Consider the following 27,655-nt stretch of genomic DNA (forward strand, 5'->3'; position numbering starts at 1 on the left):
CGTCAACACGTCATGCTTTAACTTTCCTGCTAAGGGAAGCTTATTTAATTGCCCACAGCAGAGCATAATGGTTCAAACTCAGGGTGTGAAGTTTCATTTTAGAGACACTGAGCGAGCGAGACTTAGTGTGGCTCGATTTAAATCTCGTTTTTGGCGCTTCTTTGCCACGTGACCTTGGACAAGTCATTTATTCCTCTGCGAACCCAATATTGCAGTTGCAGCTTCGTTGTGAGGATTAGATGAGATTTTTAAAAAATAAAGTGCTTATGTAGCACAGTGCCTGCCTGGCACATAGCAAATGCTAAATAAATTTGATTATAATTTTTTCAACCAAGAAATAATGGGGCGCCTTGTCTGCGGAAGGCCCATGAGTTTTGTAGGGTTTTGTTTTGTTGTGTTTTGACATTAGCACAGCTAAGGAGTGCACCAAAAGAGCGGTACCTAGAGAGAAGGCAGGTAACTCGCGCCCACTTCCTGTAGGCCCCTTTAAGGAGGGCGGGGCCACGTGACCCAGAAGGTCACATGGCTGCGGGACAACATGGCTGCGCCCGCGCTAGGACCGGCTGCTGGAGCCCGCGCCGGGCTGTGTCTGGCGCCCTGGCTGCCGCTGCTCTTGCTGCTGGGCGGCGCGGCGGGGGACGAGGAGGCCGGGGCCGGCGCGGGCGCGGCGTCCCTCGCGGGCTCATGCGGCTGCGGCTCTCCCCAGCGGTCCGGGGCCCCTGGCAGCTCGGCGGCCGCACACCGGTACTCGCGTGAGGCGAACGCCCCGGGCCCGGGCCTTGGCGAGCGGCCTTACGCGCCCGGCAAGGTGCGCCCTCCATTTCCAGAAGGCGATGGGGGCCGCCGGGGTCCTCGGCAGGGTTGGGATGGGCATGACAAGGGGCCGGCAGGAAGGCAAGTACGGATTACAGCCGCACCCCAACTTGCGCATCTGCCGACCCGAGTTGATGAGTCACTCTTCCCTCCGTACCCACCTGATGGCTACTTCTTGGCGGCTCAGCTTGACTTTGAATGTTAGAGAGTTCGGTTTGAGAACAGTTGTCCCTCGTTTTCTTACCTTCAGCTCCCATTCCCTCCTCCCGCTACCCTGCCTTATTAATGTGGTTCTTGGAATTTTGTCTTTTTGCTGAGGTTCTTAGACTTCTAGGTCAGAGAGATTGGAGTTGAAGTCCCGGTCCCTCTCTTATGACTGTGAAGGAGTCAGGGCCCTGGGTCTCGGGGCTCTAAAATTGCTCTATACTTATCCGCAGTTTCTTCCTGGAGACGGTGCTTCATGAGGGCAAGGCCTCGTCCTATTGTCCTGTTATCCCGAGCACTTTGGCACGTGGGAAGGACGCAGTCAACACTGGTAGCTTTATTGCTCTTATTTATCTTTGGCTGGCATTGTGCCTGGATGCGGTAGGTGCTCCGGTATATAGACTAGGTTAACAAGCATTCCTTGCTTCTTTCCGTCTGCCAGGCACTTGCACATTCGTGTGGTTGTGAAAGCAATTTGCTGGACTAGAACCCAGGTTTTCTGACCCCTGAAGAAGTTCTCCTTCTGGTAGACCTACCATTGCCCCCCTTCCCTCATCTCTACCCGACTTCTGCCCCCTTCATCATTCCGATCTGCTGCCACAGCAGTGCGGGTTTACTCTGCCATAACAGTTATTAAAGACGCTGGTCTGTTAGGGTCTCTCCCCTACTAAGCTGTGAGCTCTGTGGTGGTCGGGACCATAATTTTTCTGTCTCAGGTATGGTGGTTAGGTCGGGAGCTGACCTTCTTATTGTTTCTTCATCTTGCATAATTATTGGCCTTTTACATTTTTCCTCAGAGGATGACTTGCATTTCTAGCGTTTTTCTTTCGTGGGGTGGGGAGCCTGGTTAGTGTTGTACCGTGTGTATTGGCCATACTGATTTAAATTCCTTTCTGACTTGAATAGTAATTGATCATCAGTTTCTCCCCCGCTAAACAGGAAGCCCTGTATCTGTTTATTCGCTTTGTAGCTGACAGTGCAGCTGTCTTATTTGCATGTACACATCGGTCTGTCTAGAACCTTCTGGCCAGTACTGAACATTCCTCATGTAAGTGTTCCAGCTGGTTCCAGAATGGGATGTGGGTGGCATTAGCTCCTGAATCACATTTATAAAATATACTTTTCTTTCATTCCTTTACAGTGATTTTGTGTCCAGATAGAGCATCGTGTGGGCCATCTTTGGCTAGTTCTTGCATTCACTTTAGTGATTGGAGGCCAAGCTGTTACAAATAAACTAGTGGTTGTTGAGAGCACAGCCTTCAGCCTTCAAAGACCTTTACCCCAGTGATTAAACCTGAAGGAGCCGTGTTATTAAGACAGAAGACTTCGTAGGAGGCAGTTCTTTATTTCTCGCCTTTCCTTGGTTTCAGTATTTGTTCAGTAATTCATATGCAGATGATTTTGGTCTAAATTTAACACTTAGCCATTTATTCTAAATTTGGGAAATGCAATATTATGGGAGAGGTACATGGTCATAGTGATGGCCCTTTTTTCTTTTCTTGTTTAAAAGACTTTTTTTAGAGCAGTTTTAGGTTCACAACAAAATTGCGAGGCAGTGCAGAGATTCCCCATGTGTGCTCCCTGTCCCCACTTGCATGGGCTCCCCCATTATCGGCATCCCCCACCAAACTGGTGTGTTACAGTCGATGAACCTACACTGGCACATAATTACTCCAAGTTCGTACTTTCCTTTAGAGTTCGCTCTTGGTGGTGTGCGTTCTGTGGGTTTGGAAGTGTGTGATGACGTGTATCCATCATTACAGTATCCTATGAAGTATTCTCATTGCCCTAAAAATCCTCCATGCTCTGCCTGTTCATTCCTGTCCTCCTCACCGGCAACTATTGATCTTCCATTGTCTCCATACTTTGGCCTTTTTCAGAATGTCGTGTAGTTGGAGTCATACGGGATGTAGCCTTTTCGGATTGGCTTATTTCACCTAGTAATACACATTTAAGGTTCCTTCATGGCTTGTCATGGCTTGATAGCTTATTTTTATAATATTCCATTGTTTGGGTTTACCAGAGTTTGTTTATCTAGTCACCTTCTGAAGGGATCTTGGTTGCTTCTAAGTTCTGCCGATTATGAATAAAGCTGCTGTAAACACTTAGGTGCAGGTTTTTGTGTGCGCATGTTTTCAGCTCATTAGGGTAAATAGCTGATTGCCGGATCAGATGGCAAGAGTAAGTTTAATTTGTAGAAAAGGCTAAATTGTGGGTAAATTGTCTTCCGAAGTGGCTGTGCCCTTTTGTGTTCCCACCAGCAGTGAGTGAGAGTTGCTGTTGCTCCGCATCCTCGCCAGCATTTGGTGTTTTCAGTGTTCCAGATTTCATCCGTTTTAATAGGTGTGTAAGTGGTAGCTCATTGTTTTCATTTGCTGTTTGGTTGACGTATGATGTGGAGCATCTTTGCCTTCTGTATGTCTTTGGCGAGGTGTCTATTAAGGTGTTTGGCCCTTTTGTAAAGTCAGATTACTTGTTTTCTTATTGTTGAGTTTTAAGAGTTCTTTATATATTTTGGAAAACAGTCCCTTGTCGGATGTGTCTTCTGCAAATACTTCTTTCCAGTCTGTGACTTGTCTTCTCATTCTCTTGACATTGTCTTTTGAAGAGCAGAAGTTTTCATTTTCATGAAGTCCAGCTTAGCAGTTTCTTAGTGGATGGTGCCTTTGATGTTGTATCGTAAAAGTCATCACCATACCCGAAGTCATCTGAGTTTTCTCCTGTGTTTTTTGTTTATTTAGTTTAATTCAACAAACGTTTATTTGACACACATATAAGACTCTGTCTTATGCCCTGGGCATAAAGAAAAGAACAAGACTTATGCCCTGCCATCAAGGCATTTACCCTCTGGTAGGTTTCTGTTTCTGTCTGTCTGTCTCTCTCACCCCTCCCCCCCACACACACATCACATGTAAGCGTCATTTTTCCGTAGTGATGATACTATAGGAGTGTGTACGTATCAATTAGAGAGGAAGAAAGGAGTCGTTTCTTTCTGGACAATCAGGAAGTGCCTAAGAGAAAAGGTCACGTTTGAGCCAGGCCCGAGTGTGTCCTAACCTCCCAAGGAAGCCCTGTCCTCAGCAGCAGTCATGCTTCGTCCGCACTCTCTCTGTTGCTTCGGACTCGTCTGTTCTGGGCATTTTACGTGAATGGACTCATACAACATGTGGCCTTTGTGTGTGGATTCATTCATTTCTTATGTTTTCAAGGTGCGTTTATTTTGTAGCATGCATTGGTGCTTCGCTCCTTTTTCTGGCTGCCTAGCATTCCATTTTATGGATGTACCACATTTTGTTTATTCATCAGTTAAAGGACGGTAGAGTTGTTTCTCCTTTTTTGAGTTGTTTCTCCTTTTTATGCATCATGTGCCTACGAATGTTTGTGTACTTTACGTGTGTGTAGACAGACATACATTTTTGGGTGTCTCGGATACATGCATAGGAGTCGAATTGCATTCTCATATAGTAGCTCTTTTTATTTTTATTTTTTGGCTTTTTTGAAGAACTGAGAGACTTTTAGAGTGGCTGTGTCATTTCATATTCCTGCGACCTTGGCTACATTCGTTTTTGTCCATGTGGTTATGGCCGTGCTGGTGGGTGCTTAGCAGAACCTCTGTGGTTTTCGTTGGCATTTTCCTCGTGACTCGTGATGCTGAGCAAGGGGTTGTGTTTCTTAACGGAGGATTTTGGTGTCATCCTCAGACCTGATGTCAGTGCTGGGGACACAGATGTGAGCAGGGCAGCCTCGGCCACTGCTCCCGTGGAGTTCAGAGTTTATGTGGGTTGGCGGATAGGGACCAAGTCATCGCTGTCAGTATCTCAGTAAAGAATTAAGGACAAGGACGTAACAGGGGTAAGCCCTGGTCTCCATTTCAGTGATTCGAGCTTTTTCCATCGCCGGAGGCCCGCCTTCCCTCAGCGGGCTCTTAGAGGGGTTCCCTGTGGCAGTTTTATATTCGCTTTCAGCAGTAGCTCAGAAGGAACAGGAGCGTGTCGGAGGTGCAAACGCGCAGACGTGCGAGGGGGCAGGGTGCCCCCCGCCTCCGCCCTCCAGCCCTTCTCCGCCCGGTGGCCCTCGCCCCAGACCCGCTCCCACAGCGGGGATTTGTGGCGTGTAGAGTTTGGGCCAGAGAAACTGCTTTTCTAAAGAATCGGTGCCTCCTTTTGTGACCGGCGCGCCGCCCTCCGTGGAGCCGGGAGTGACGGCCTGATGGCTGCGTCCCAGGCGCGCCGCGCCCCACGCCGGTCCGCCCGTGATGCCCTGTGTCGCCCTTCCGCTGCAGATGGTCCCCATCCCCGCCGGCGTGTTCACCATGGGCACGGACGACCCTCAGATAAGGCCGGATGGGGAGGCGCCCGCCAGGAGAGTCACCGTCAGTGCCTTTTACATGGACGCCTATGAAGTCAGTAACGCGGAGTTCGAGAAGTTCGTGAACGCGACCGGCTACGTGACCGAGGTAACGGGGCCTGGGCGCGGGGGGCTGGCGCTCTGACGCCCGCGCGCGTGCCCAGCCCCGCGCCGGCCACTCCCGCGCGTTTGTCTGCTGCCACTGCCCTGGCAGCCCCAGGAGGCGGGTCACTTTTCATGTAGCAGACCAGGCTTCGAAGCGATTTTCCCGAGTCGTACAGCTGGCCGGTGGGGACCGGGGTGCCAGCCCGGCCAGCGTGGCCCAGGGCCCGTGCCTGTCACCACTGCGCTCCATTGTGTCGGTGCCTTAACACGCCAGGCGGTGCCACTGTCTGCTTGGGCTTCTCGGGTGTCAGACGGCACGTCAGGTGAGGCCGCTTCGCCCTCTCCGGAGCTTCCAGAAGCACTGCGTAGTCCGTGAGCGGCAGATGCAAAGCGCAGCTTTTCACGTTTGTGGGTTTAGTCCGACGCCTGCCGGCCCGCGAGCTGCCCCGAGGCCGCTCCTGGCATCGTCCCGTGGTCACGGGAGCACGGGGCCAAGTTCCGACGGTGCGCGTTTGCTCTAAGTGGCAGTAGGAAGAGAGGGGGGCTTTCTGGTTTACGCAGATTTCGGCGAGTGTCAAAACACACACACGTTCCGTAGGCTTCCTGTTTTTCTCTCACCAGGGGACTTTATCCTCACTGTCAGTTTTTGGAGTTCATGTCCTTGATTTTTTCCCAAGACTCACACATCTTTTTTCTTTTTTGCTTTTTAAAAAATTGTTATTTATTATTATTATTTATGCCTACAGCACCTGGTCTTCCTAGGTGGTCTCCCCTCCAAGTACTAACCGGGCCCGACCCAGCTTAGCTTCCGAGATCAGACAGAGGGCTTGTTCAGGGTGGCGCGGCCGTAGACCATGGACCGCGGCTCCACAGGGGTGCGAAACCAGGACCTTCTGCTTGTAAAGCAGACGTGCTGACTGCTACACTATGGAACCACGTCCCCGAACATCCTTTTTTAATGAAAAAATTAATTTGAGAATGAATCCTGGCAGCAGAACAGTTTTTGAGTTTGGTTTTACCTGGTCACGTTTCTTTGGACTGTCCTGAAACGTACAGACTGGCTTTTTTGTACCTGTTTGGAGGACACAGAAGTCCCTTTCATGCTGTCTCATAAGCGTCCTCGCAGATCAAGTCCCCAGCAGTCTGCCGGACTCAGTAGAAGACCTCTAAGGACGCAGGCTGGATCAGGGTTCGCCGTGAAGGTCAGATAGACTAAGCAGAACTTCGGGCGTCCAGGAACACGGGTGGGGAAAAATCACACCTGGATTTTTACTGCCTTCCAAGTGGAGTTGAGCATTTCCTTCAATCATGAAGCAGCCGGCCAGCCACAGCCGTAACAGGACCTCGATTTTGTCACCAGCAGAAACCACAGATGCTTTTTGTCACGTTGTTGTTATGGCGGACGACTGGCAATGTTGGGTCCACCCCCCTCAGAAAGCACGGGAACTGGGGGCTGCTTTATCTCACCGAGTGTGTGAATAAAGAGCACATACACGTTACACGTAATTACACCTATTAGCAGAGCACACGTTTGTTTTATTAATATTTTGATATAACTTGTTTTCTTTGTAATCATTGATTCTATTTTGTATGTTGAAACATTTCATTCGTCCTTTATGCCTCACCATGCTGCCAGAGGGGTGCAGGGCACAGGAAGGGTTCCGAAGCCCAGCTTTGGATAAAGCGCTTCCTGTTTTTGTGGCACTTTGCAGTGTTTTTCTGTCCCTGCAAGCTCATTTTGCATCTCACGCCCCTTGCTCCCCGTGTCCTGGCCCGGCTCGTCTTGTTCCTGTCCCTAGAAAACTCCACTCTCTTCCTTATCTTAGGGGCTCGTGTTTCCCCCCTGCTTGGAATTTCCTGCCCCCTTGCTGGTCCCCCTTTTTGCATGGCTGGCTCCTCATTCCTGAGCCCTCTCAGCTTACATGTCCCTTTCTCGAAGAGGCTTCCTCTGCTCATTATGTCAAAAGGAGCCTTTGCTTGATAATCTTTGCCTTCAAGTAAAGCTGTAAATAGTTTTTTTCTCCTCCTCTTGATTGATTTGGTTTTCGTCTCCGCCTTCACATGCAAGCGCATGAGGAGATGGACCATGCCTGTGTCATACTGACGTTGGGTCTCCGTCGTCTAGCCCAGAGCTGGGCACGTGGCACGTGCCGGTGGGTGAAGAGTGGCCGAGGTCCTCAGGCGTGGGGCGCCACGGGCCGTGCGGGGCGAAGGAGAGACAGGGCGCTCCATTCAGGGGAAGGGGCTTGAGCGACTCGCGGGGCCTGAGCTCCAGGGCTCCAGTAGGCGGTTACTGCCGTCTGGTGAGGACAGGACTGGCCTGGGGGTCGAGATGCGAGTCGTGTGACGTGCTGGTGGTCGTTAGAGCGGTGCGGTTGAAAGAGGTTGTCCAGCAGTGGGGCGTGTTCTGCAGGCGTGATCTCCTGGACCGCCTGTGTTAGAATCACCCGCTGAGCTGTCCCCACGAGCAGGTCCTTGACGTCACCCCAGACCTCCAGCATCAGTCTCTGGGGACGGGAGCCGTGATCTGTGACAATGGCACAGAGCCCAAGAGGCTCTGGTGAGGGGAAGAAGGGCTGAGCCCGGGGCAGGGCCTGGAGGAGGAGCAGAGTCAGAAATGGAGGCGCAAGGCAGAGGGGCAGTGCCCTGGGCCGTGGGCGACGGAGGGTGTCTGCAGAATGGGTCCCGTGCCACAGGGAGAGCCAGGTACGCGAGGGCTCGAGACAGTAATGACCAGTAAAAGTAAGGAAGCAGATTTCTGCCCGACGCCTGGCACGCGTAAGCACGGTCGCACCGTCGTGGGCTAGAACATCAGCACGCGGTGCCGTTTACCTCGTTTGGTGCGGTTCCAGGAGCAGAGCGAAGGCCAGTGTTTGGCGAGGCAATCTGGCGTGTAGAGAACGCCATCATTTTCTGAAGTCATTTGTAAGGCTCGGGGAGCTCTGTTTCCATCGACAGGGAGCGTCACATTCTCAAGGGCTAATCTCTTCCAGTCTGCGTTCCCACTGGCTAAATAAGCCTCGAACGAGAATGGTCTCTGAGTGACAGCCACCTGTTCGAATAGGACGCCAGATGCTTTCACGTCATTTCTCAGTCCTCTGGGAAGTCATAAGAGAAACTCAAGTTTATTTGGAAAAGAATCACTAACAGCGTGCAAAGAAAATGGCACGCGTGAAACACGTTACTACCCTTTTCTGGATTTTATTTCCGTTTTCCCTGCAGGCTGAGAAGTTCGGCGACTCCTTTGTCTTCGAAGGCATGCTGAGCGAGCAGGTGAAGACGGATACCCAGCAGGCGGTAAGTGGCGATTAGCCAGGCGCGCGTGTTTCACTGACCCTTCGAAAGCGCTTGGGTGTGAAACCCACCCTCCCCGCCCGCAGCACCCACCCGTTTGCGGCTGGGTTGAGCTTCTGTCCTGTGCACCCGGTGACACGCTGTGTTGCCAACTGAGGCTCAGCTGGGCTCCAGATGTTTCTGGGTTTCCTTTGCTCATGGCCATTTCCAGAGTGGAGGGTGAAGTGCGGATATTTTTTAACGTTTTCATGGCATCAGGTGCTGGCCTGGAGAGACAGTGTCCTGTGTCACCGTTTATGAGTTCACGTGGTCAGTGCAGTTCACGAAAGGGCCCTGTGCTCTGCGAGGTTGTGGGAGATCGAGCCAGGCAGCCGGCCCGACTCGCAGGGGCGCGCCCGCTCTCCCAGAGTGTCCGGGAGGGTGCTGGGGGTGGGTGCTAGGGTGTCTTCCCGGGAAGTCATGGACACGGCGGACCGTGGGTCCTTTCCAGACTCTCTGGCAGGTCCGTGGGTGTGCGAGTGTTTACACACACGTCTCACGAGCGGGTGGAGAAGACGGGAACAGGGCAGAGGTGGGTGAGTGGCAAGTGGAGGGTTGCAGGGCAACGGGGCAGAGAGGCGCCGAGCCGCGTGAGCGCCGCGGGGGGTGGCGTGCCGCGGGCACAGAGGGCGGCAGCCCGGGCCTGGCCGCCGCGGTCTGCCCCCCGCTGCCGGGCCTTGGTCCTTCCGTGCTGGCGTCTCTGGCGAGCGGCAGTGCCACAGAGGTCACACTGTCCGGCCTCACGTGTCCTTTCTCTTCCTACGAATGTGCAGAACGTGGGGGCCAAAACGAGGCGAAACCAGACCTGTGCCCGTCATTTGTGGGGGGGTCAGGCCGCCGCTTTGTACGCATTTTAGGGGAATGTTTTGAAAACACGACTGAGCTCTAAGTGAATGTCACAGCTTTCTCGGCTCATCACAAGTGGATGTTACAAGTCCGCCGTGTAATCTGATATACTTGTTTTCTTGAGTTTTGAGGTCAGATTGGCCTCGTGCTGATGAGTCAGCATCTCAGGATGTGGTCCCTTGTTTCAAGACACGGGATGGGGGGCTGGGGCCCCCGCAGCATCCTCGCGTTTGCGCCTTCGCATCCAGGGCCTCCTGTCCTGAGGACCTCGGGGCACCCTGGGCAGGACGGAGAGGCGGTGGTCACCGCTGGCCCGGAAGGTGCCCCGCGAGCGCCCGGCGGAGCGTGTGAGCCGGAACCAGGGCCACAGCCGGCGGCCGTCACGGCAGGTGCTGGCCGCTGGGAAAAGCGTGTTGAAGCGTTTGGAGAGGGCCGGGAGGGGCAGGCTGATCTGTTGACGGCCGGAGGGAGCTGTTTTTATTTTTCAGCCCCTTCACCCCCCCCCACCCACGCCTCCGGCACCAGACTTGCGTTTTACCAGTGTTCCAGAAGTGGAGGGGGCGCCAAGGCCCGCGGGGCGCGTTTGCGTGGGAGGGGGACCCGTTGCGGGGCCGCGCCCGCGGGAGGCGGCCCTGATCGCACAGTGAGAGAGTCGCCTGGCAGCGGGTCTCTCCAGGCCCTGGTTAAGTCAAGACGAAAGTCCCCTGTGGGTGCCCGCCTGTCACTAGCTTGGGTCCGTCTCCTATTTTGGAAAGAAAAGAAACCTCAGAAGCTTCCTCAGGCTCTGGTAGCCAGCTAGAATTTAACAATATTGTTTACTTTCATGTCATTATTTGAAACATAATTAATTTGTAATACTTACTTTCATGTAATATAAGTTTCACATAATTTTATAAAAATAAATGTTGTAGTTATTTTAAATGAATTTAAAAATATTTTACAGGTTTTATTCAGTTGGGATTATATATTTGGAAGGTCACATTTTCCTATTTTGGGGTGAGTGCCTCTTCAAGTTCTGAAGAATCCTTTTTCGTTTAATTAGTTTATGATATCCACGTTTTTCCCGCCCATCCCTTCACCCTACTCCGCTTTGGAAACCATCAGCTTGTTTTCTGTATCTATGTGTCCGTTTTGATTTGTTTATTCATTCCTCTTGTTTTTTAGATTCCACAGATAGGTGAAATCATATGGTATTTGTCTTTCTCTGACTTATTTCACTCAGCACAATACTCTCTAGGTCCATCCATGTTGTTGCAAAAGGCAAGATTTCACTCTTTATTGCTGTGTAATACTCCATTGTATATATATCTCTCTTTTAAAATTTTTGGGGAACCGCCATATTGTTTTTCATAGTGACCGCGCCAATTTACAGCCCCACCAGCAGTTTACAAGGGTTCCCTTTCCTCCACGTCCTCGCCAGCACTTGTTTGTTGACTTTTTAATGATGGCTGTTCTGACAGGTGCGAGGTGGTATCTTGTGGTTTTGATTTACATTTCTCTGACGATTAGTGATGTTGAGCATCTTTTCATGCGTTGTATGTCTTCTTTGGAGAAATGTCTGTTCAGGTCCTCTAGCCATTTTTAAACTAGATTTTTTTTGTTGTTAGATTGTACGAGTTTCTTGTATATCTAGATATTAACACCTTATTGGATATATTATTCGTTAACATATTCTCCCATTTTGTAGGTCGTCTTTTTGTTTTGTTGATGTTTTCTTCTGCTGTGCAAAAACTTTGGTTTGCTGTGGTCTCGTTTGTTTATTTTCATTTTTGTTGCCCTTGCCCAAGGACACATATTCAAACAGATATTGCTAATACTGATTTCAAAGAGTTAGTGCCTGTTTTCTTCGAGAAGTTTATGGTTTCAGGTCTCACATTTAAGTCTTTAATCCATTTTGAGTTTATTTTTGTATGGTATAGGAAAATGATCCAGTTTCATTTTTTTTTTTTTTTTTTTGCATGTATCTGTCTGGTTTTCCGAACACCTCTTATTGAAGCAACCGTCTTTACCCCATTCTATGTTCTTGTCTACTGTGTCATAGATGAATCGATCATGTGAGCATGGGTTTACTTCTGGGCTCTCCATTCTGCTGCATTGATCCAGGTACCTTGCTTTGCCAGTACCCTGCTGTTTTGATTATGGCGGCTTTGTAGCATCGTTTGATATTAGTGAGTATGATACCTCCCACTTTGTTCTTTCTCAAGATTTCTTTTGCTATTCAGGGACTTTTGTGTGTCCATATAAATTTTAAGATTAGTTCTAGTTCTGAGAAGAATGCCATTGGTATTTTAATAGAGATTGCATTGAATCTGTATATTGCTTTAGGTAGTAAGGACATTTTAACACTATTGATCCTTCTAATCCACGAGCAAGGTATAATCCTTCCTTTTATTTGTCTCCTCTTTAGTTTCTTTATGTCTTACAGTTTTCATGGTATCGGCCTTTCCCCTATTTTGTTAAATTTATTCCTGGGTATTTTATTCTTTTTGCAATTGTAAATGGGTTGTTTTCTCAATCTTTCCTGATTGCTTATTACTGGTATATAGAAACAACAGATTTCTGTATATCAGGTTTGTATCTCAGAACTACTTAATTCATTTATCAGTTCTAATATGTTTGATGGAGTCTTTGGGGTTTTCTACATATAGTATCACGTCATCTGCAAATAGTGATAACTTTACTTCCTCCTTTCACGTTTGGATGCCTTTTATTTATTTTTCTCGTCTGATTGCTGTGGCTAGGACTTCCAATACTCTGTTGAACAAAGTGGTGATAGTGGGCATCCTTTCCTTGTTCCTGATCTCAGGGAAAAGCTTTCAGCTTTTCACCATGTAGTATGATAGTACCTGTGGGTTTGTCACTCATGGCTTTATTATGTTGAGCTATGTTCCTTCTATACCTACTTTGTTGAGGGTTTTTATCACTGAGTCATTTTAACATTGAGCTGGCTCTTAGGATTTGTTTGTAAAAATAATCCGAAACTGTGTGAATTTGATGGTTTAAGACAGAGCACACGTGCCTGCTGAAATCTACTTAGTTGTAGTTATTTGGATGCTAAATTTGAAACAGGATCTATTAAATTATAGAAAGGATTAAAGCTAGCTTTTTTTTTGGTATTATTTTTGTTTTACGGTATTTTACCATCGATTGTTGAAGGGATAGTATTTAACATCTAAAAGGTATGTTTCATTTTATACTTTTGTTATTAACATAAATCTTTGACAGGAAGAATGGCCACGGGGTAGGGAGAAAACAGTTGCTCTTGGTGAGAGCCTGAGAAACAATGATTATCTCTCAGTTTGTGGTGTGGCATTTTCCAAATTGTTAATAGTGTAAGGACACAAATTCCTGAGTAGGTGTCCTTGATAACGGAGGAGGGTAAGCTATTTTGAGAAGTTCTTTTCAACTGAAAGCCAATTTCTGTGAGGACTCAGAATTACCAAGGCATCATCTTCTTTTTTTAAAGTAAAAAACGATTTTCAGACAGTCATAGTTGCCCACAGAGTGCTGGGCGCGTTGTTCTTTGGGCGACGCTGGGCCAGGGTGAACGGCGAGGGTTGATGCAGCCGACCCCCATGTGACACGGCGGGGTGAAGACCCCAAGCCGGAGAGACGCGTTGGAAATGGCGCGATCCGGGTACCTCATGGGAAACGCCCAGAGACCCAACAGGGCTCCGAGGTCGCGCCCCAAAAATGACTTTAGAAAAGCCTTAGTGCGCTAACTACAGCGTAAGCCACGCCAGAGAGTGTTCAGAAAGGCACGTTCCAGTGCTAGGAAAATCAAATCAAAGTAACCGGAAGCACGCGCCGATGGAGCAGTTAGTTGCTCAGCATCATTTCGGATGTTAGTTTTACTTTCCCGGTGGCTCGGCCAGTGTCCCCCTGAGCAGCCTCCGTTCAGCTTGCACTTCTCTTCCTTTACATGACCCCCGAGACCTTTCCTTCCCAAACCGACTTTGCGGCTCGTTTACCCGGCGAAGCCGTGAGGAGAAGCTCACAGCCTCGGACTCAGACCCGGTTCTGATCTCTGCTCCGCCGCCGACCAGCTGGTTTGGGGGAGTCACTTAGCTTTTTTGACTTCTTAAAGTTTGACAGTTTAAAACTTTTGAGTCTTCTTTTTTAATGGAAGCGTAAAACTGAAAGTCTACTGAGTTCTTTCAAAGCAATCCCTGAAGTTCCACGAGTTTTGTAGTAAGTTTTTGCGTATAATACGTTTACATAAAATACATTTATACTCTATGTACACAGTCTACTATAGAGTTAACATTTTGACACTTCAAGTAAATGTAAACGCCTTCTAACCACGTAGGTTTCTTTACCCTACCCCCGTTAAAAGTGTCATATATAGTATATCTACAAACACTGAAAAAACCCAAGACAGTGTTACAGTTTTTGCTTGCAACACTTACACGTATTTTTACATTAAAGAAGAAAAACGATTTACTATATTTGCCTGAACCATTTCTGCTGCTCTCCCCTCATCCCTAAAGTGCCATGTTCCACCCCGCCCCGGCCCCGGTATCATTTCCCTTCGCCCTAAAAAAGCCTCCTTTGAGAGCAAGTCTTATGTTAACGAATTATCTTAGCTTCTCCTCATCGGAGCATGTCCTTACTCCACCTGCATCCTGAGGATACTTTCACTGGACACAGACTTCTGGCCCGAAACACCTTTTCTTTCATCCCTTTTGGACGTTGTTAGGTGCGTTTCTGGTCACGTGGTTTCTGATGGCAGTCATTCGAATGAGCCACTGCCCTCATAGGTATCATGTCATTTTCTGGCTTCTTTCAGTATTTAAAAAAAGTTTTTTGTCTTTTGCGATTTAATTATGATGCATTTAGACACCGTTTTCTTAGAGATGATCTTGTTTGGGGTTTGTTGAGATTCTTATGTCTGTAAATTTTTAGAGTTTGCAGCCATTACCCTCCCCCCCCCTTTTTAAACACTAATCTCTTCTGTTTTGGAGACTCCAGTGCTTGACTGTTGGATGTTATGCTAGAGATTCTTCCAAGGCTTTGCTCATTGCTTTAAAGTTGTTTTTTTCTTTTTATTCTTCACTTACATACTTTCTGCTGATAAGTCTTTGGGTTCTCTCTTTTCTCTGTCATTTTTATTCTCTTGAGCCCGTCGTGAATTCTTCATTTCAGGTACTGTATTTTGCAATTCTAAAGACTCCTTTTGAAGAGCAGCCCCCGTTTCTCTGCTGAGGACACCTGTCTATTTTGAGAGCCTTCGCCTTTCCCTCGTAGCTGATGGTTGTAGTAGCCACTGTGAAGTCTTCGATGACCCCAGCATCTGGGTCGTCTTGGGGGTGGCGGCTGTTCGTTTCTTTTCCCTTCTGTGTTGAGTCTCTGGTGCTGTTACCATTCTCTGGAGAATGTTGCCCTTTTTTTTTTTTTTAAGACGGTCAACCTGGTAACCGTGTTAGGTACTGACCCCAGGTTTTGACGTGCCGCTGCCGACTCTGTGGCTGTTTGCTCATTCCCTTCATGGCAGCACGGCGCTGCATTATTTTTTTTTCTTTGTTGTAACTAGCATTTTACCTGCTTTCATCCATTTCTCACAGGGGGACAGTAATGCCTACGTAGTAGAGCATCGTGAAGATGAAATGAAGTAATGTGCACAGAACCACCTTGCACATAAAGGCCTTTCAGTGACCGCCACTCCTCTGGTTTCTCCCAGCGCACCGTCTCTTAGCCTGGTCCGACTGAAGGTTGAGTTACGTTGCTTTGCTTTCCTGCTGCCCATCTGTGCAAGCTGAGAATGCTGTGTCCCGCTCTGCCAAGTTACGGTGCTGTTTTGAAAAGACTGGCTATTGCAGAATAGATTCTCTTGGGTTATCTCAGAATCCTTGGCTAGAGGAATGTATCAGTGATTTATCTTTTTTTTTTTTTTTGGTGGGGGTGGTAAAACGTACATAACACAAAATTTATCATTTTAACCATTTTAAAATGTACGGTCTTTGGCACCGAGCACATTCCCCGTGCCGTGCAGCCGTCACCCCGCCATTCCCAGAACGGACAGAAGCCGTGCCATGAAACAGCGACTTCCTGTTCTCCGCTCCGTCCGCCCCGGCAGCCCGGCTTGTGCTTTGCGTCCCTGCGGGTTTGTCCACTCGAGGTGCCTCCTCGAAGTGGAAGCGTGCGACGGCTGTCCGTTTGCGTCAGGCTTATCTCACGCAGCGTGATGTCTTCAGGGTTCACGCATGTCGCACGTGTCATTCCTTTTAAGGCTGAGTAATGAGTAGTCCGCTGTTTCTGTGCACCGCGCTCGTCTGTCCCTTCTGTCACTGGACACTTGGGTTTCAGCTGCTGAGCAGCTCATGGCTGTTCCGTCTGTCGTGAGTGGTGCTGCCGTGAGCACTGGTGTACACACGTCGCCGGGCGCGTGCTGAGCGTTGTGCGCACGCGTCGCCGGGCGTGTACAGATACATACTTTGGGGTGTACACAGTGTCGTGACTTGTGTGTGTATGGTGACGTGGTTTCGAGCTGTCATTTGGACTCGTGCCTCCTTGGTCGTCCGCCATCCATCGGGGTCTGTTCTTTGACTTAAAGATGGGAATGAGTTTGGCTCCCTCTGTTCGAAGGTTTGCTCTCTGGCTGAATGTGGTCAGTTTTCCAGCAAAGCAGCTGGGATGCTCCGCCGAGCTCCAGGTGCTGTGCTGCTCCCGAGGACGCAGATGGGGGCGCCCTCCGTGCCTCTAGCTGCTGGGAGTCTGGGAGCGCAGTAACACAGGCTCTAAACCCAAACTGGGTATATGTTAAAATCTGATTTATGAATATTTTATACCAGATACGTTAGAGAAACAGAAATGAGAACACATATAACATCTGTTTAAAAATGATCAAAGGGAATGAGAGCGCGCAGAGCCCTGAGCTTCCCAGATGACCCAGGGATGGGACGTGGACGTGGAGAGAAGGGCGGGCAAGGCCGGCGGCAGGTGCTGCGGTGGAGGGTCGTGGTGAGCGGCCGCAGGGCGCCTGGACAGCCGGCTCGGTGAGGCCGGTCGGCAGGGCGGTGGGGGAGGAGGAGGCATCTGCGGGGAGCCTTGCGGACCAGGAAGAACTCCTTGTGGGGCCAACTGGGGCAAAGCCCCTGGCGGAGGGCCCACTGTGCCCCGGTGCCCCGACCTCCGCCTTCAGCCGTGTGGTCAGGTCACAGCGAAGCTCGCTCCGAGCTCGCTCTGGTAAGGCCATGTGAAATGTCCTTGTCGCCCCACGTTTCAGATTTAGATCATCCCGTCTATTTGTCCTGGGGCGCCTCGCGCCCGCCTTTCGTGTAGTTTGTCCCAAGGAGAACAGCTGGCCGGTGTTTGTCGAGGGCTTCCCCCTGTACCCTCCACGAAGGCGGGGGGGGGGGGGGGGGGTGGCTGCGCCCTGCGCTGTTCACCACCGCGTCCCCAGCAGAGTAACTGCCACTGACAAGCACTTAGTAAACACATGTCAGAGAAGCGACAGTGCCGTTCGGCTCCTCTGCCGGAGCGCTCAGCTCTGGGAAGCGCAGGGCCCGGACCCGGAGCGACCGTCCCGTGCCAGAGGCCGGCTTGTCCTTGGCACGAGCGCACTGGCCTGGCCGCCGGGCTGAGCTGGGTTCACAGCGGGTCACTTGGGGAAGGCTGTCCAGGGCTGGCCGATGGGACGAGATAGGAAGGGCACGCAGTCACACGCCCGTCTTCTGTGTCCGTTTGTGAAGAGAGTGGTTGTCCGCCTGCCCTGGGAGCCAGCGGGGCGCAGGCTCGGGCAGCAGAGCGCCGGGAGCCCCGGGAGGCGAGAGCCAGCGGAACGGGGCAGCGGGCAGCATCTCCTTTCCCGCGCGCTCCACAGTAGCCCTCGCGGTCAGAATGCGCGTGCGCGAGGCGCGCGGGGCGCGGAGGCTCCGATTCGCGCTGTCTGCTGTGTCTTTAAGTTTCTTTTCCAGTCGCGGGTCTTCCGAGGTCTCTGACTCGAATTAAGAAAATGCCATCCCCTACCTCCCAAACGCGTTCGCCCTGTAAGGCTCCACGGTGAGACGGATAGACCGTCAGGGACGGGGTGGTGCCCAGGGGCATCCTGCCCTAGGGGACGCTTACACGGAAATGAGAATTTAGAACCGTTGGACCTTTCAGAATCATCTGGCAGCATCCTCGCCCTGAGAGAAGAGGCAGCCGTGGCCCTGGGGGGCGGGGGGCGTGGCGCCCTTCAGCCCTGGGTGGGGGGGAAGCGGTTGCTGTCACCTGGGGGTGGGCGGAGCCCTCCCGGCTGCGGATCCTCGCTTCTGCGCAGGGAGCCCTCGTGAAGGTGTGGGAAAGGGGCGAGCAGCGCGGGGCTGCCCTCACTCTGGATGCAGGCAGAGACAGTGTAAGGAGCACCGCAGGAAGTGGTGGGAGAATCTGAACGGAAATAGAGCTTCGACCTCAAAAAATGCAAGTTTCGGTCCATACAGAAAGAACACGATCCCCGCGTGAAGGATCTAGAAGTCCTGTGCAGCCGCCGGGTTCTCACTTCTGCCGGGCTGTGCCTACGAGAAGGGGTCCAGGAGGGAGTTTCTCGGTGCTGCCCTCGCGGGCTGGAAACTGCGCCGTGCAAACCCGCAGCTTCTGGGGGAGGGAGGCTCACGCCTTCCCTGTGGCCAGGTGTGGTGCGCGTGAGCCCTCGGCATTGGACCGGAGGCGCAGGGAACGCGATGGCACGCCTCGTGCAGATCATCGCGTTTTCATGTTGTTTACTTACTTATTTATTATTTATTATTTTTTTAGGTGAGGCAACCCTTGGTTGACCTCACAGATTGCAAGGACCTTGTTAGCTTACAATCCCTTAATTTTTTAAAATTATTTTTTACGCCTACAGCACCTGGCCTTCCTAGGTGGTCTCCTATCCAAGTACTAACCAGGCCCGACCCTGCTCAGCTTCTGAGATCAGAAAGGATGGGGCTTGTTCAGGGTGGCATGGCCGTCGATGCGTTTTTAAATTATGGAAAGTAAAGTTTTAACTTTAAAAAAATCCATCGTGGTTTTTTTTTTTCTTTTAAATAGTGGTTTTTAGCAGGCGCTGTGGAGACCTACACTTAGGTATAGTGATGTCACTTCTGGAAATTTAGCAGAAGCGAAAAATGTAAATGAAGATGTTTGAAGATGTTCACTGTAGTATTATATGTAACAGCAAAAACCAACAGAGTTGAATGTAGCCTGAGGGATTTGACCTTAGGAGATGTTTGGTGAATTATGAAACATCAACATGACAAAGTGTTGTGTCGCCACAAAAAGTGTTTGTTGCAGAGTCTAGATAAAACATGGAAAATAATTAACAAATTAATTGAAAACAAGTAATGTATAAATTGGGAAAAATATGTAAAAATGTGTATGCTTATTGAGGAAACTGGAAGGTGAATGTAAAAATACTTTTCAGTGGGATGGTGAAGATAAATAATTTTTAATTAGTAAATATTTTATTGTTTTTGTTTTCAATGTAAAATCGTGTCTTAGCTCCATTAAAATAAAACACTTAGAAAATCCGAAAAGACACTATGTTTACTGTAAATAAATTTAGAAATTAAAAATGGCACAAAAAAGGAATATTGAGTATCACCTATAATCTCACTACCCAGAGATAGCCGTTGGAGGCATTTCGGATTATGCGCTACTAACCTTTTTTAGAGGGGTGATGTATGTGCACGTGTGTCTGTATTATAGTCGTATTTTTGAGTGGGCCATACGGCAGACGTGCAGCTGACTTTTTCCACTTTCTGTAGGGGGCGAACACTCGTCACAGCGATCACCTCTTTCCTGGGTGTGATTTTTAACGACTGTGTTGTGTTCCTTCACATGGACATACAGTAAGGGTGTTAGTGGTTTCCCCGCCAGGTATGGATGTGACGTCGCCTTTTGCTGGGTATTGTCCAGCTGCTTTCGAGAGAGGTTATATCAATTTACATGGTCACATCTTTGCATAAAGAAGTAAAAAATTGTTTTTGGACATTAAAAGATCCTTTTCTCTAATTCCTATTAATCTATTTAAAAGCCCAAATGAACTTTCTCTGTATTTATGATTCTCTCAACTGAGATTGAGTAAACGCTTTTAAGTGTTCTTTGAGCCCAGAGATTCCTTGGGCGTTTTTTTTTTTTGCACATCGTCGGTAATGAATGACTCTGCATGGGGTTTCCTGTCCTCTTAAGGACACATGATGAATGTTTGAATACAGAGATTAGTGTCCCAGGAATGTATTGTATTCAAGCACAAGGAATTTCACTAAGAACTGAAGCAAAAAGTATTGAATAATTTCATATTTTTCTTAAGTTTTATAAATATTTGTACTGTGTATGAAAAGGCATGCATTTTTCTCTCACACATATTCTATTAAGTAGTCAAGATACCTGATTTAGGATTAATTTGAAATAAACTGTCAGACTTCACTGCCTACCTGTTTTAGAGATGAATTTGCTTTTACTCTGTTTTTCAAGCTTAGTTCTCTATTTTCCATGTTTGTTTTGGGTGCAGAACAAAGAGATTTTCACTCACTGTGTGCGTTTTAGTCCATTAGATTCTCCTCCAGCTTTATTTATACTTCATGAATCTGAACAGATCTGTACTTTCCCATTGTTCACTGGTGCCAGTTGAAAAATTCCCGCAGGCTGTTTTTATAGGGGTGACTGTCATGTTCTTATTACATTTCAAGAAACGTCCATCTTTTTAATTTGCCTGTCTGAACGCATTTAATATTTATTAAGAGAGCAGTTGTAAAGTTGTGAACTTGCCGTCTTTACACCCAAATGTGCGTAATTACACAGAGCTCTGCCCTTTCCCAGTGCCGACTCATTCAGGACTGTGTGTGTGCGAAGCATCGAAGCATCGTTTACCACCTCTGGCCAGGATGAAGGCACTTTGCTGTCTTCCCCTTTTTCTTTTCTTAAAGCTGTTGCTCCATGTCTGGCTATGTCCCCAGGGGGAAGTGGGAAAAGTTGTCTTTGCTCTCCTGAGTCCCCTTCCCAAGGGGACACCAGTGCTTACTCGGATCCTATTTACATTGTAATTGGTGGCTGGCTGTCTGCTACAGCTGTTTCAGCTTAAACCCGAGACAGTTGCTATGGAGATACTGGGCTAGAAATAGGTCAAGTTAAAGTCCTTTTCCCCCCTGGATATAAAGGAATGTGATTCTAGAAGTGTCTTGATTGAACAGAAAATGCGTGGGTGGGCAACCACATCCAGAAAATTTTCTCTCTTCAGGAGGAGGCTTACGATGGGTGCCAGTCCACTCGCGTTGCTGCCGGTACCCAGCACACAGCGCGGCTGAGGGCCGTTCCTGTTCAAAAGAATAAGACGTGCCGTCATTTGCAGTATAACCATTACCTGGCTCATATGTGACTCTCAAAAGTTGTTGATTTCACGAGCTCCTAAACATAGTAGAATACTGTTTATTTTCAAGACATAATCAGGAGTTCAAGAACAGGTTTTTAAAAACATGTGACATATGGAAAAGGAAGGCATCTGGTGACATCGGTTGGGATTTGCCATAACTTTGGCCAGAAAACGTTGTGAATTTCCCTTGGCTGGGGTGTCCTCTCTGTGATCCCATCAGTCCTCTGTTGTGGGGTGACTGCAGTTCCTTGTCTTTCTCTGTTCATGTGACACCTGATGAACTCGTTCCTGACTCTGCGTCTGACCGTCACAGTGGGGACGCCAAGTCTTCCTCGCAGACGGGCGTGTGGTGTGGCGCTCCTGCAGGACCCCGAGCCGGGTCTGGTCTGGGGCTTGGCGCACGGGGGCGCCGCTCTCCTGCCCCGCTCAGCTGCCGCTTGCTTCAGGGAACGGGCAGGTCAGTGCAGGGGCCGCTCACGTCGTGGCCGTGATGGAAACGGCTGCTGCGTCCTTCTGAGGATTCTTCGAGGTGACGCCTGTTCTTACACTCTCGGCCTATCAGTCTTCCGAAACGGGTGAACTGGCAGGTGGCTGGGCTCAAGCCGAAGATGCGTTGGGGGCAGATTTTCACCATTAGAATAAATGTTCTTTGAAAGTTCTAAGAGAAGATCGCAGCATGCATAATGCACGTGGATAAAAGCAATACCGATGGCCAACGTTTCTGTGATTCCTGCCGTGTGCCAGGACCTGTTCTAAGCTCTACATATATTATTTAATCCTCACAACCACCCAGGGAAGTAGATGCTAATAGTAAGTAGTGTCCCCACTTTACAGATGAGGAAACTGAGGCCTCGAGAGGTTAAATGAGGAGCCCAAGGTCGTGCAGCACTGCTGGACGCGGGCAGCCTGGCCTCAGGGTCGGGCGCTCTTCTGTGCCGCTAGCAGCTTTATGTTAACATTTGAGAAGAAACATTTTTTTTTTTTCTGATTATCATAGTGCAGTGGGTTATTTTGCTCCTCCCGGGGGACATTTGGCTATGTCTGGAGACATTTTTTCTGGCCACAGTTGAGCGGGGGAAAGGTGCTGGCGGCATCCAGTAGGGAGAGAGCGGGGGTGCTGCCGTGCATCCTGCAGCGCGTGGGATGCCCCCCCCTTCCAGGGGACTGTCTGGCTCCTGTGCCAGGAGTGCCGAGGCCCAGAAGCCCTCCCAGCCCTTGACCCCTGGCGAAGGCAGTGCATTCTTCCAGACTTTTCCTTCTGATTATAATAGCATACGTTCACATATGTATGTTTCACAGAAAAACAATCGGATGTGTTCTATGGGCTGTCTTTATGGTCGATTATATATACCTCTTTCCGTATGGCAGTGCATTTTGATAACTGTAGTTTTCCTGTAGTTGGATGGACGGATGCCAAGGATGGGTCGTTTCGTAATTTTTATCAGCAGTAATGACACCGTGCACACACCTCTGCGTGCGCACCTCGGCTCTTACTGCCGGAGAAGGGCTGGGTTGCGGCTAGGGGACGAGGACCGAGTCACGGGTGTCCCCTTCCCTGTGCCTCAGGCGGCCCGGCTTCCCACTGCGCTGAGATGAGTGATCGTCATACAGCTCCGTGACCTCAAGTCCAGTAAGCTGTACTGGATCCGTGACCTCAAGTCCAGTCTGGTCGGTTGGTTGCTAAGGTGACGTGGAAGGTTTCAGAAAAGAGAATGAGAGAGGTGTGTGTACAGCAGGGAGGAAGCCAGCCTTCCAGGTGTAAGCACTGGGGGGTGTAAGGTGGCACCTGGGCCCGCCGGTGGGAGACCTGGAGGACTTCTCCGGCGGCCGCGCCTGGCTGTCGCTGCTAAAGCTGCGCGTGCGCACCCCGAGCCCCCGCCGTCCCGCTCCAGGGCGCGGCCAGCAGACGCGCATGCGCCTGGCCCAGAAGTCGGGCGTCTTCAGAACACGCGGGCAGGTGGCGCGGTCCTCGGCAGCTCGCAGGTGCCGTGGGCCGCAGGATGGGTTTAAAGAAGGTTTCCGGGTTACTAATGGTGAAGTGTTTCAAAGCACAGAAGGTACAGGGAAACAGGCAAAGTACCACCCAGATTTAACATTCCGCCATATTTGCCTTTTTTTATTTTTTATTTTTTATTTTTTTAAGTTATGAAAGAGAAGCTTCCACAGCCTATCTTACCGGTGTTGGGGGCAGGGTAGAGCGATCCGAAGATACTGAAACACAAGAGCGGCGACCTGGGTTTTCCGCGCTCGCCAGTTCTTGATGGAATGGGTCCCATGTCACTGGCACCTGAGCATCGAGCAGTCTAGTCAGGCGGACGTCCCTGGTTAAAGTTTCTGCAGCCCCACAGGTGAAGTAGCCTCTCACCTCTCCGGCCCTCTGAAGAATAAAACTCCTTCCAGCAATGTCCTTGGAGGACAGAATGCCTCTTTTGTTGAAAAATTAAAGAATCTGGCTTTTTCCATCGAACTGTGGTTAGAACACCATGAATGTTTGATTGTGCTGTTGTGAAAACAGAAGTTACGAGTGGGTCGGTGTGTTAGCGCCTGCCGCGGTGGTCAGTGGGAGCACCCCCGCCCCCGGCACTCAGCCAGGCTCGTTGGGGTGCGGGTGGCTGTGAGGCCTGGCCCGGAGCCCGCTCTGGTTTGCATCAGGGGCGCTGCGGCCTGCTCTCAGTGTGCAGTGCACTAGCAGCCACGGTGGTGGCGACTGTCCGTGGCCCTCCTGCACTAGTCCCGTTCCTGAGGCTCACTCAGTGCCAGCCGCAGGCCTGGCCCTCCCCGTGATCACCCGTGAGGCAGTGTCATTCCTGGCCCATCTCCAAACATGAAAGCGGGCTTGGACGAGGTCGGTGGGTTGCCGAGGTCACACCGCGAGTGGCAGAGCCAGGATTCAGATCTTTAGCTCCAAGGCCAAGTTCTTAACCAGTCACTGAATGAGGACCAGGTGCTGTTGCTGTCTGGGTTTGCAGACTCGTGAGGCAGGAGTTAAGGCCGGGAACAGCCAGCGAGCACTTCCCAGTCCTGTCTGATTGGGGTGCCCGGCGTCCAGGGTCCCGAGGCAGGGGCTGCACCCACGTCACAGATGAGGACTCTGCGGGGCCCACAGCCAGCGAGCTTGCCTGCGAGTGCAGGGCTGGGAGTTGCGCCGCGGCCTTTGAAATCGCAGCTTTCCACCCTGCACTTCAACTTGGCCTCTGGCCGCTGTGGTTGACCTTCCGCCCAGCATGGCTGTAAGGTCTGCTCTGTCCCCCCGGGAGCGGCACCGCCTGTCTGTCACTCACAAGGTGGAGCGGACTGACCAGCAGAGCGTCTTTAAACCCTCGGCGATAACACCGTTTGCATGGGTATTTATTTGGTCACTGCATTGCTTAATGATATGAAATAATACCTTTTTTGTTAAAGAATTATTTGCACGTAAATTTTTACATTCGCCACTCTAGTAAAGGTACTTGTCTGGTAACTCAGATGGGAAGCCCAGGCCGCGAGTGAGGCGTGTGCCGCGCACGCCGAGTCGGGGTTCTCCAGCGCCGTCGTCACTAACCCCAGCTCGTTTGGTTGCTTCAAGGTCGCAGCTGCTCCCTGGTGGTTGCCGGTTAAAGGCGCTGACTGGAGACACCCGGAAGGGCCCGACTCCACTGTGGCACACAGGTGAGGCTGGCGGTTCTTCCCGCGTCGATCCCGGTGCTGTCGAGAGGGGCTCGCTGGCCGTCTTCACCTGTAAAAGGGTGAGAATGGCAAATTCTGAATGACAGGGAAGTAAAATGGCAAGAAATAATGTGTGTGAAGATGCACCACTGCCTGGTCTTAGTAAGCGGCCTCTCTTTCCTCATTTGTCCTGTGAAAAAATCGTTTCTCGTAGGTTTTTTTTTCCACCTGTGCAGGCCAGTTGCAAATCTCATGGCATGTTTAATCTTTGCAACCTGTCCATTGCCGCAGTCATGAGTGGGTCAGCACGAGGACGAAGACTCGGTAGCTGTGTCCTGCCAGGTGGCCGCTGTGGAAGCTCAGGCCTTGGCTGGAGGGTTCCTGTCGCCTCCAGTCCTGGACTGACACACTTTGGAGCTGCCACCTGACTGAAATCCGCAGAGCGGCAAGTCGGTCAGCACGTCTCGGGGGTGGCAGGGAAGTAATTATCTCAAGCAGAAATGGAGTAGCGCTTCCAGCCCTGGAGATGGAGAAAGGTTTGGGTCAGGACTCAGCATCTCCACAGCCCAAGGAAACTGCTCTCCTAACCTACTTTTTCAGACGGGATTTTGAGCCTCCGTTTTTGACAGCATTCCCGGCTGTCGCCCTCAGTGCCAGGGAGCTGGGAGTCCCGGGAGCCCGGCACCGGGGCCGTTGTCTCTTGAGAAATGGCAGATGGAGTGCAGAGCCTGAGTCGGCAGCCCTGCAGTGGAAACGGACGGGGAGGCGGGAATTACACCCAGGGTTCTTGGCCTCCTCAGCATGAGGAGCCTCTTAGCTCCCGACTGATACCGTCTTTCCTGAATTGACTAGCAGAAGAAAAAGCCAGGGGGAGAAGGAAAACCTGGGCGGGGGGCGGGGGGCGCTTGTATTTTATCCACTGACCGAGTCCATCTCCAGAGGGTGACTGGCATGTGAGTCACTCAGTAAACACTCGCTGGAAGAAGAGGTTAAGTTGTGGTGTGATTCCCACAGGGAATTCAGACGCGTTTAAGAAATGGACAGGTTCCGTGTAGTCTGCCGGGCAAACGGGACAGGGGGTCACGGTTACCTGGTGCTGGGTGAACGTGTAGACCCCTGACTCTCAGACTTTTCCCCGAACCCTCCCAGTCCCCTGTGCCCTTGTAAAAAACAAGCACTCACTTGGACTCTGCTAGAATGAGGCAGATGAGTTGGCTAATCCTAGTGGAAAGACACAGAGTTTAAAGCCACATGTCACTGGTTGGGTCCCCTGGACCCAGGCGCTGGGGTAGAGCTTGCGTGCAGAGTACCTGTTAGGGCTCCACACCCGGGGGGGGGGGCAGGGCGGAAGCAGGGTCAGGTGGAGGGTGGCCCTGGGACTGCCGCGCGGATCCGAGTCCCAGCCAGGCCCGCCGGGGCCCTGGGCTCTGCTCGCCCACACGATGGAGCTGTGGTGGCCGAATGGCTGGGCCTGTGCTGTGCCCCGGCGTGGTCAGCCCTCGGCGGCCCCGAGCAGCTCTCCGCGGAAGGAGCAGACAGCGGGGCGCTTCTGCTGAGGGCACCGCCTGCCGCGGGGACAGCACCTGTGGGCGTCTGGGCGGCGCACTCCGCGCACCTGCCGGGACCCAGGGAGTCCCGTGGGGGCCGGGCCTGCCCGCGGAGCCAGCAGGTGTTTCGAGGCTGCTGTTAAGAGTAGTTAGTTACTGACCTCGTGGTGGGGGGTGACCGACGTGGCACGGTGGGGCCCGCTCTGGGGACCGGGACCGCCGCGGCCCCACGGGGCGGCCTGAGGGTGGCCGCGGGCGCTCGGCTGAAGCTGGTGCTGCCGCGCCGTCCCCGCCACTTGTCCCTCTGCTCTCCGCCCGCAGGCCAGACCACCCGGTGCTGCACGTGTCCTGGAACGACGCCGCGGCCTACTGCGCCTGGGCGGGGAAGCGGCTGCCCACGGAGGCCGAGTGGGAGTACGGCTGCCGGGGCGGCCTGCACAACAGGTGCTCGGGGCCCGGCCCCTCCCAAACCCCGCGCCGCGCCTCGGTCGGGAAGCCACCTGAGCCGCAGCGCGGCGGCGGCGTCCTGGCTTTGCCCGTGCCCGCGAAGTTAACTTAGGAGACCCCGACGGGCGGGTGGGCACCCAAGCTCAGCCGCGCGCGGCCAGCAGTGGCCGAGCGGCTCCTGCAGCCCCGGGGCGCCCCCCGCAGGCGGGCCCTGGCGTGGCGTTCAGAGCCGCGAGACTGGACACACCGGGTGCCGGGCCTTCTAGGAAAGGCTCCTGAAGTAGCGAAGGCCGTACAGGAAGGCGCGGGGCGGCGGTGCCCAATCATGCGACCGCGTAAGTCCGGAGCGGAGTCCGCTTTCCCGGCCTTCTCGCTACCAGTCCTCTTAGTCATGCCGTTTATTTCAGGCCTCCCGAGTACTCCAGAGTGACTGAGGTTGTCGTCAGCTTGACATGAGCTAGTTAGCAGAAGTTAACGAAAAATCCTGATTAAAAGGTTTATTTATATACGTAAAATAAAAAAAAAGTAGCTCGCTCAGAACGGGCAAGCAGGGCGCCCCGTGCACGGCGTCCCCTCGGCCCAGCCGGGAGCTGTGCCCTGGCGGGCTGATGCCGGTGTCTCTTCCACAGACTTTTCCCCTGGGGCAACAAACTGCAGCCGAAGGGCCAGCATTACGCCAACATTTGGCAGGGCGAGTTTCCCGTCACCGACACCGGCGAGGACGGCTTCCGAGGCACCGCGCCCGTGAGTAGCGGGGCTCAGGAGGGAGGGGAGGTGGGAACCCGCAGGGACGGGCGAAAGGCCCGTCCCCCCCAAACCCCGGCCCGGGGCCGACACGCTCCCCTTGCTGCACGCGCCCGCCTCCGCACGGAGCAGACGCCGTCAGCCCAGCAAGCATCTCCCTCACGGGGCGTTTTCCTTTCTGGTTCCGTGACACTCGTGGTAGAAGCTGGAGGGACAAAGTGGGTAAAGGAGGGAGAGCATGGGAAGCCGCGGACGCCCCCGCCTGGCCCTGCCCCGTCTCCTGGGTCAGCGACGC

General features: G+C 51.5%; 1 protein-coding gene across 7 annotated transcripts in view; it reads left to right on the plus strand.

The window, feature by feature from the left end:
- Positions 1-531: 531 nt before the first annotated feature.
- The window catches only part of SUMF1 (sulfatase modifying factor 1), a 58,355-nt gene continuing 31,231 nt past the window's right edge, over positions 532-27,655 (plus strand). For 6 of the 7 annotated variants that reach the window (XM_016133150.2, XM_036218474.1, XM_036218472.1 and 3 more), the window contains exons 1-6: positions 532-808; positions 5,300-5,473; positions 8,692-8,766; positions 24,543-24,625; positions 26,491-26,613; positions 27,246-27,360. In XM_016133150.2, the coding sequence (XP_015988636.2) occupies positions 539-808; positions 5,300-5,473; positions 8,692-8,766; positions 24,543-24,625; positions 26,491-26,613; positions 27,246-27,360 (840 nt within the window). In that variant the 5' untranslated portion in view covers positions 532-538. The remainder of the gene's footprint in view (positions 809-5,299; positions 5,474-8,691; positions 8,767-24,542; positions 24,626-26,490; positions 26,614-27,245; positions 27,361-27,655) is intronic. The other variant, XM_036218475.1, reaches the window with a different exon arrangement.

Source organism: Rousettus aegyptiacus, unplaced genomic scaffold (genome assembly GCF_014176215.1).
Source record: "Rousettus aegyptiacus isolate mRouAeg1 unplaced genomic scaffold, mRouAeg1.p scaffold_m13_p_4, whole genome shotgun sequence".
Taxonomy (NCBI): domain Eukaryota; kingdom Metazoa; phylum Chordata; class Mammalia; order Chiroptera; family Pteropodidae; genus Rousettus; species Rousettus aegyptiacus.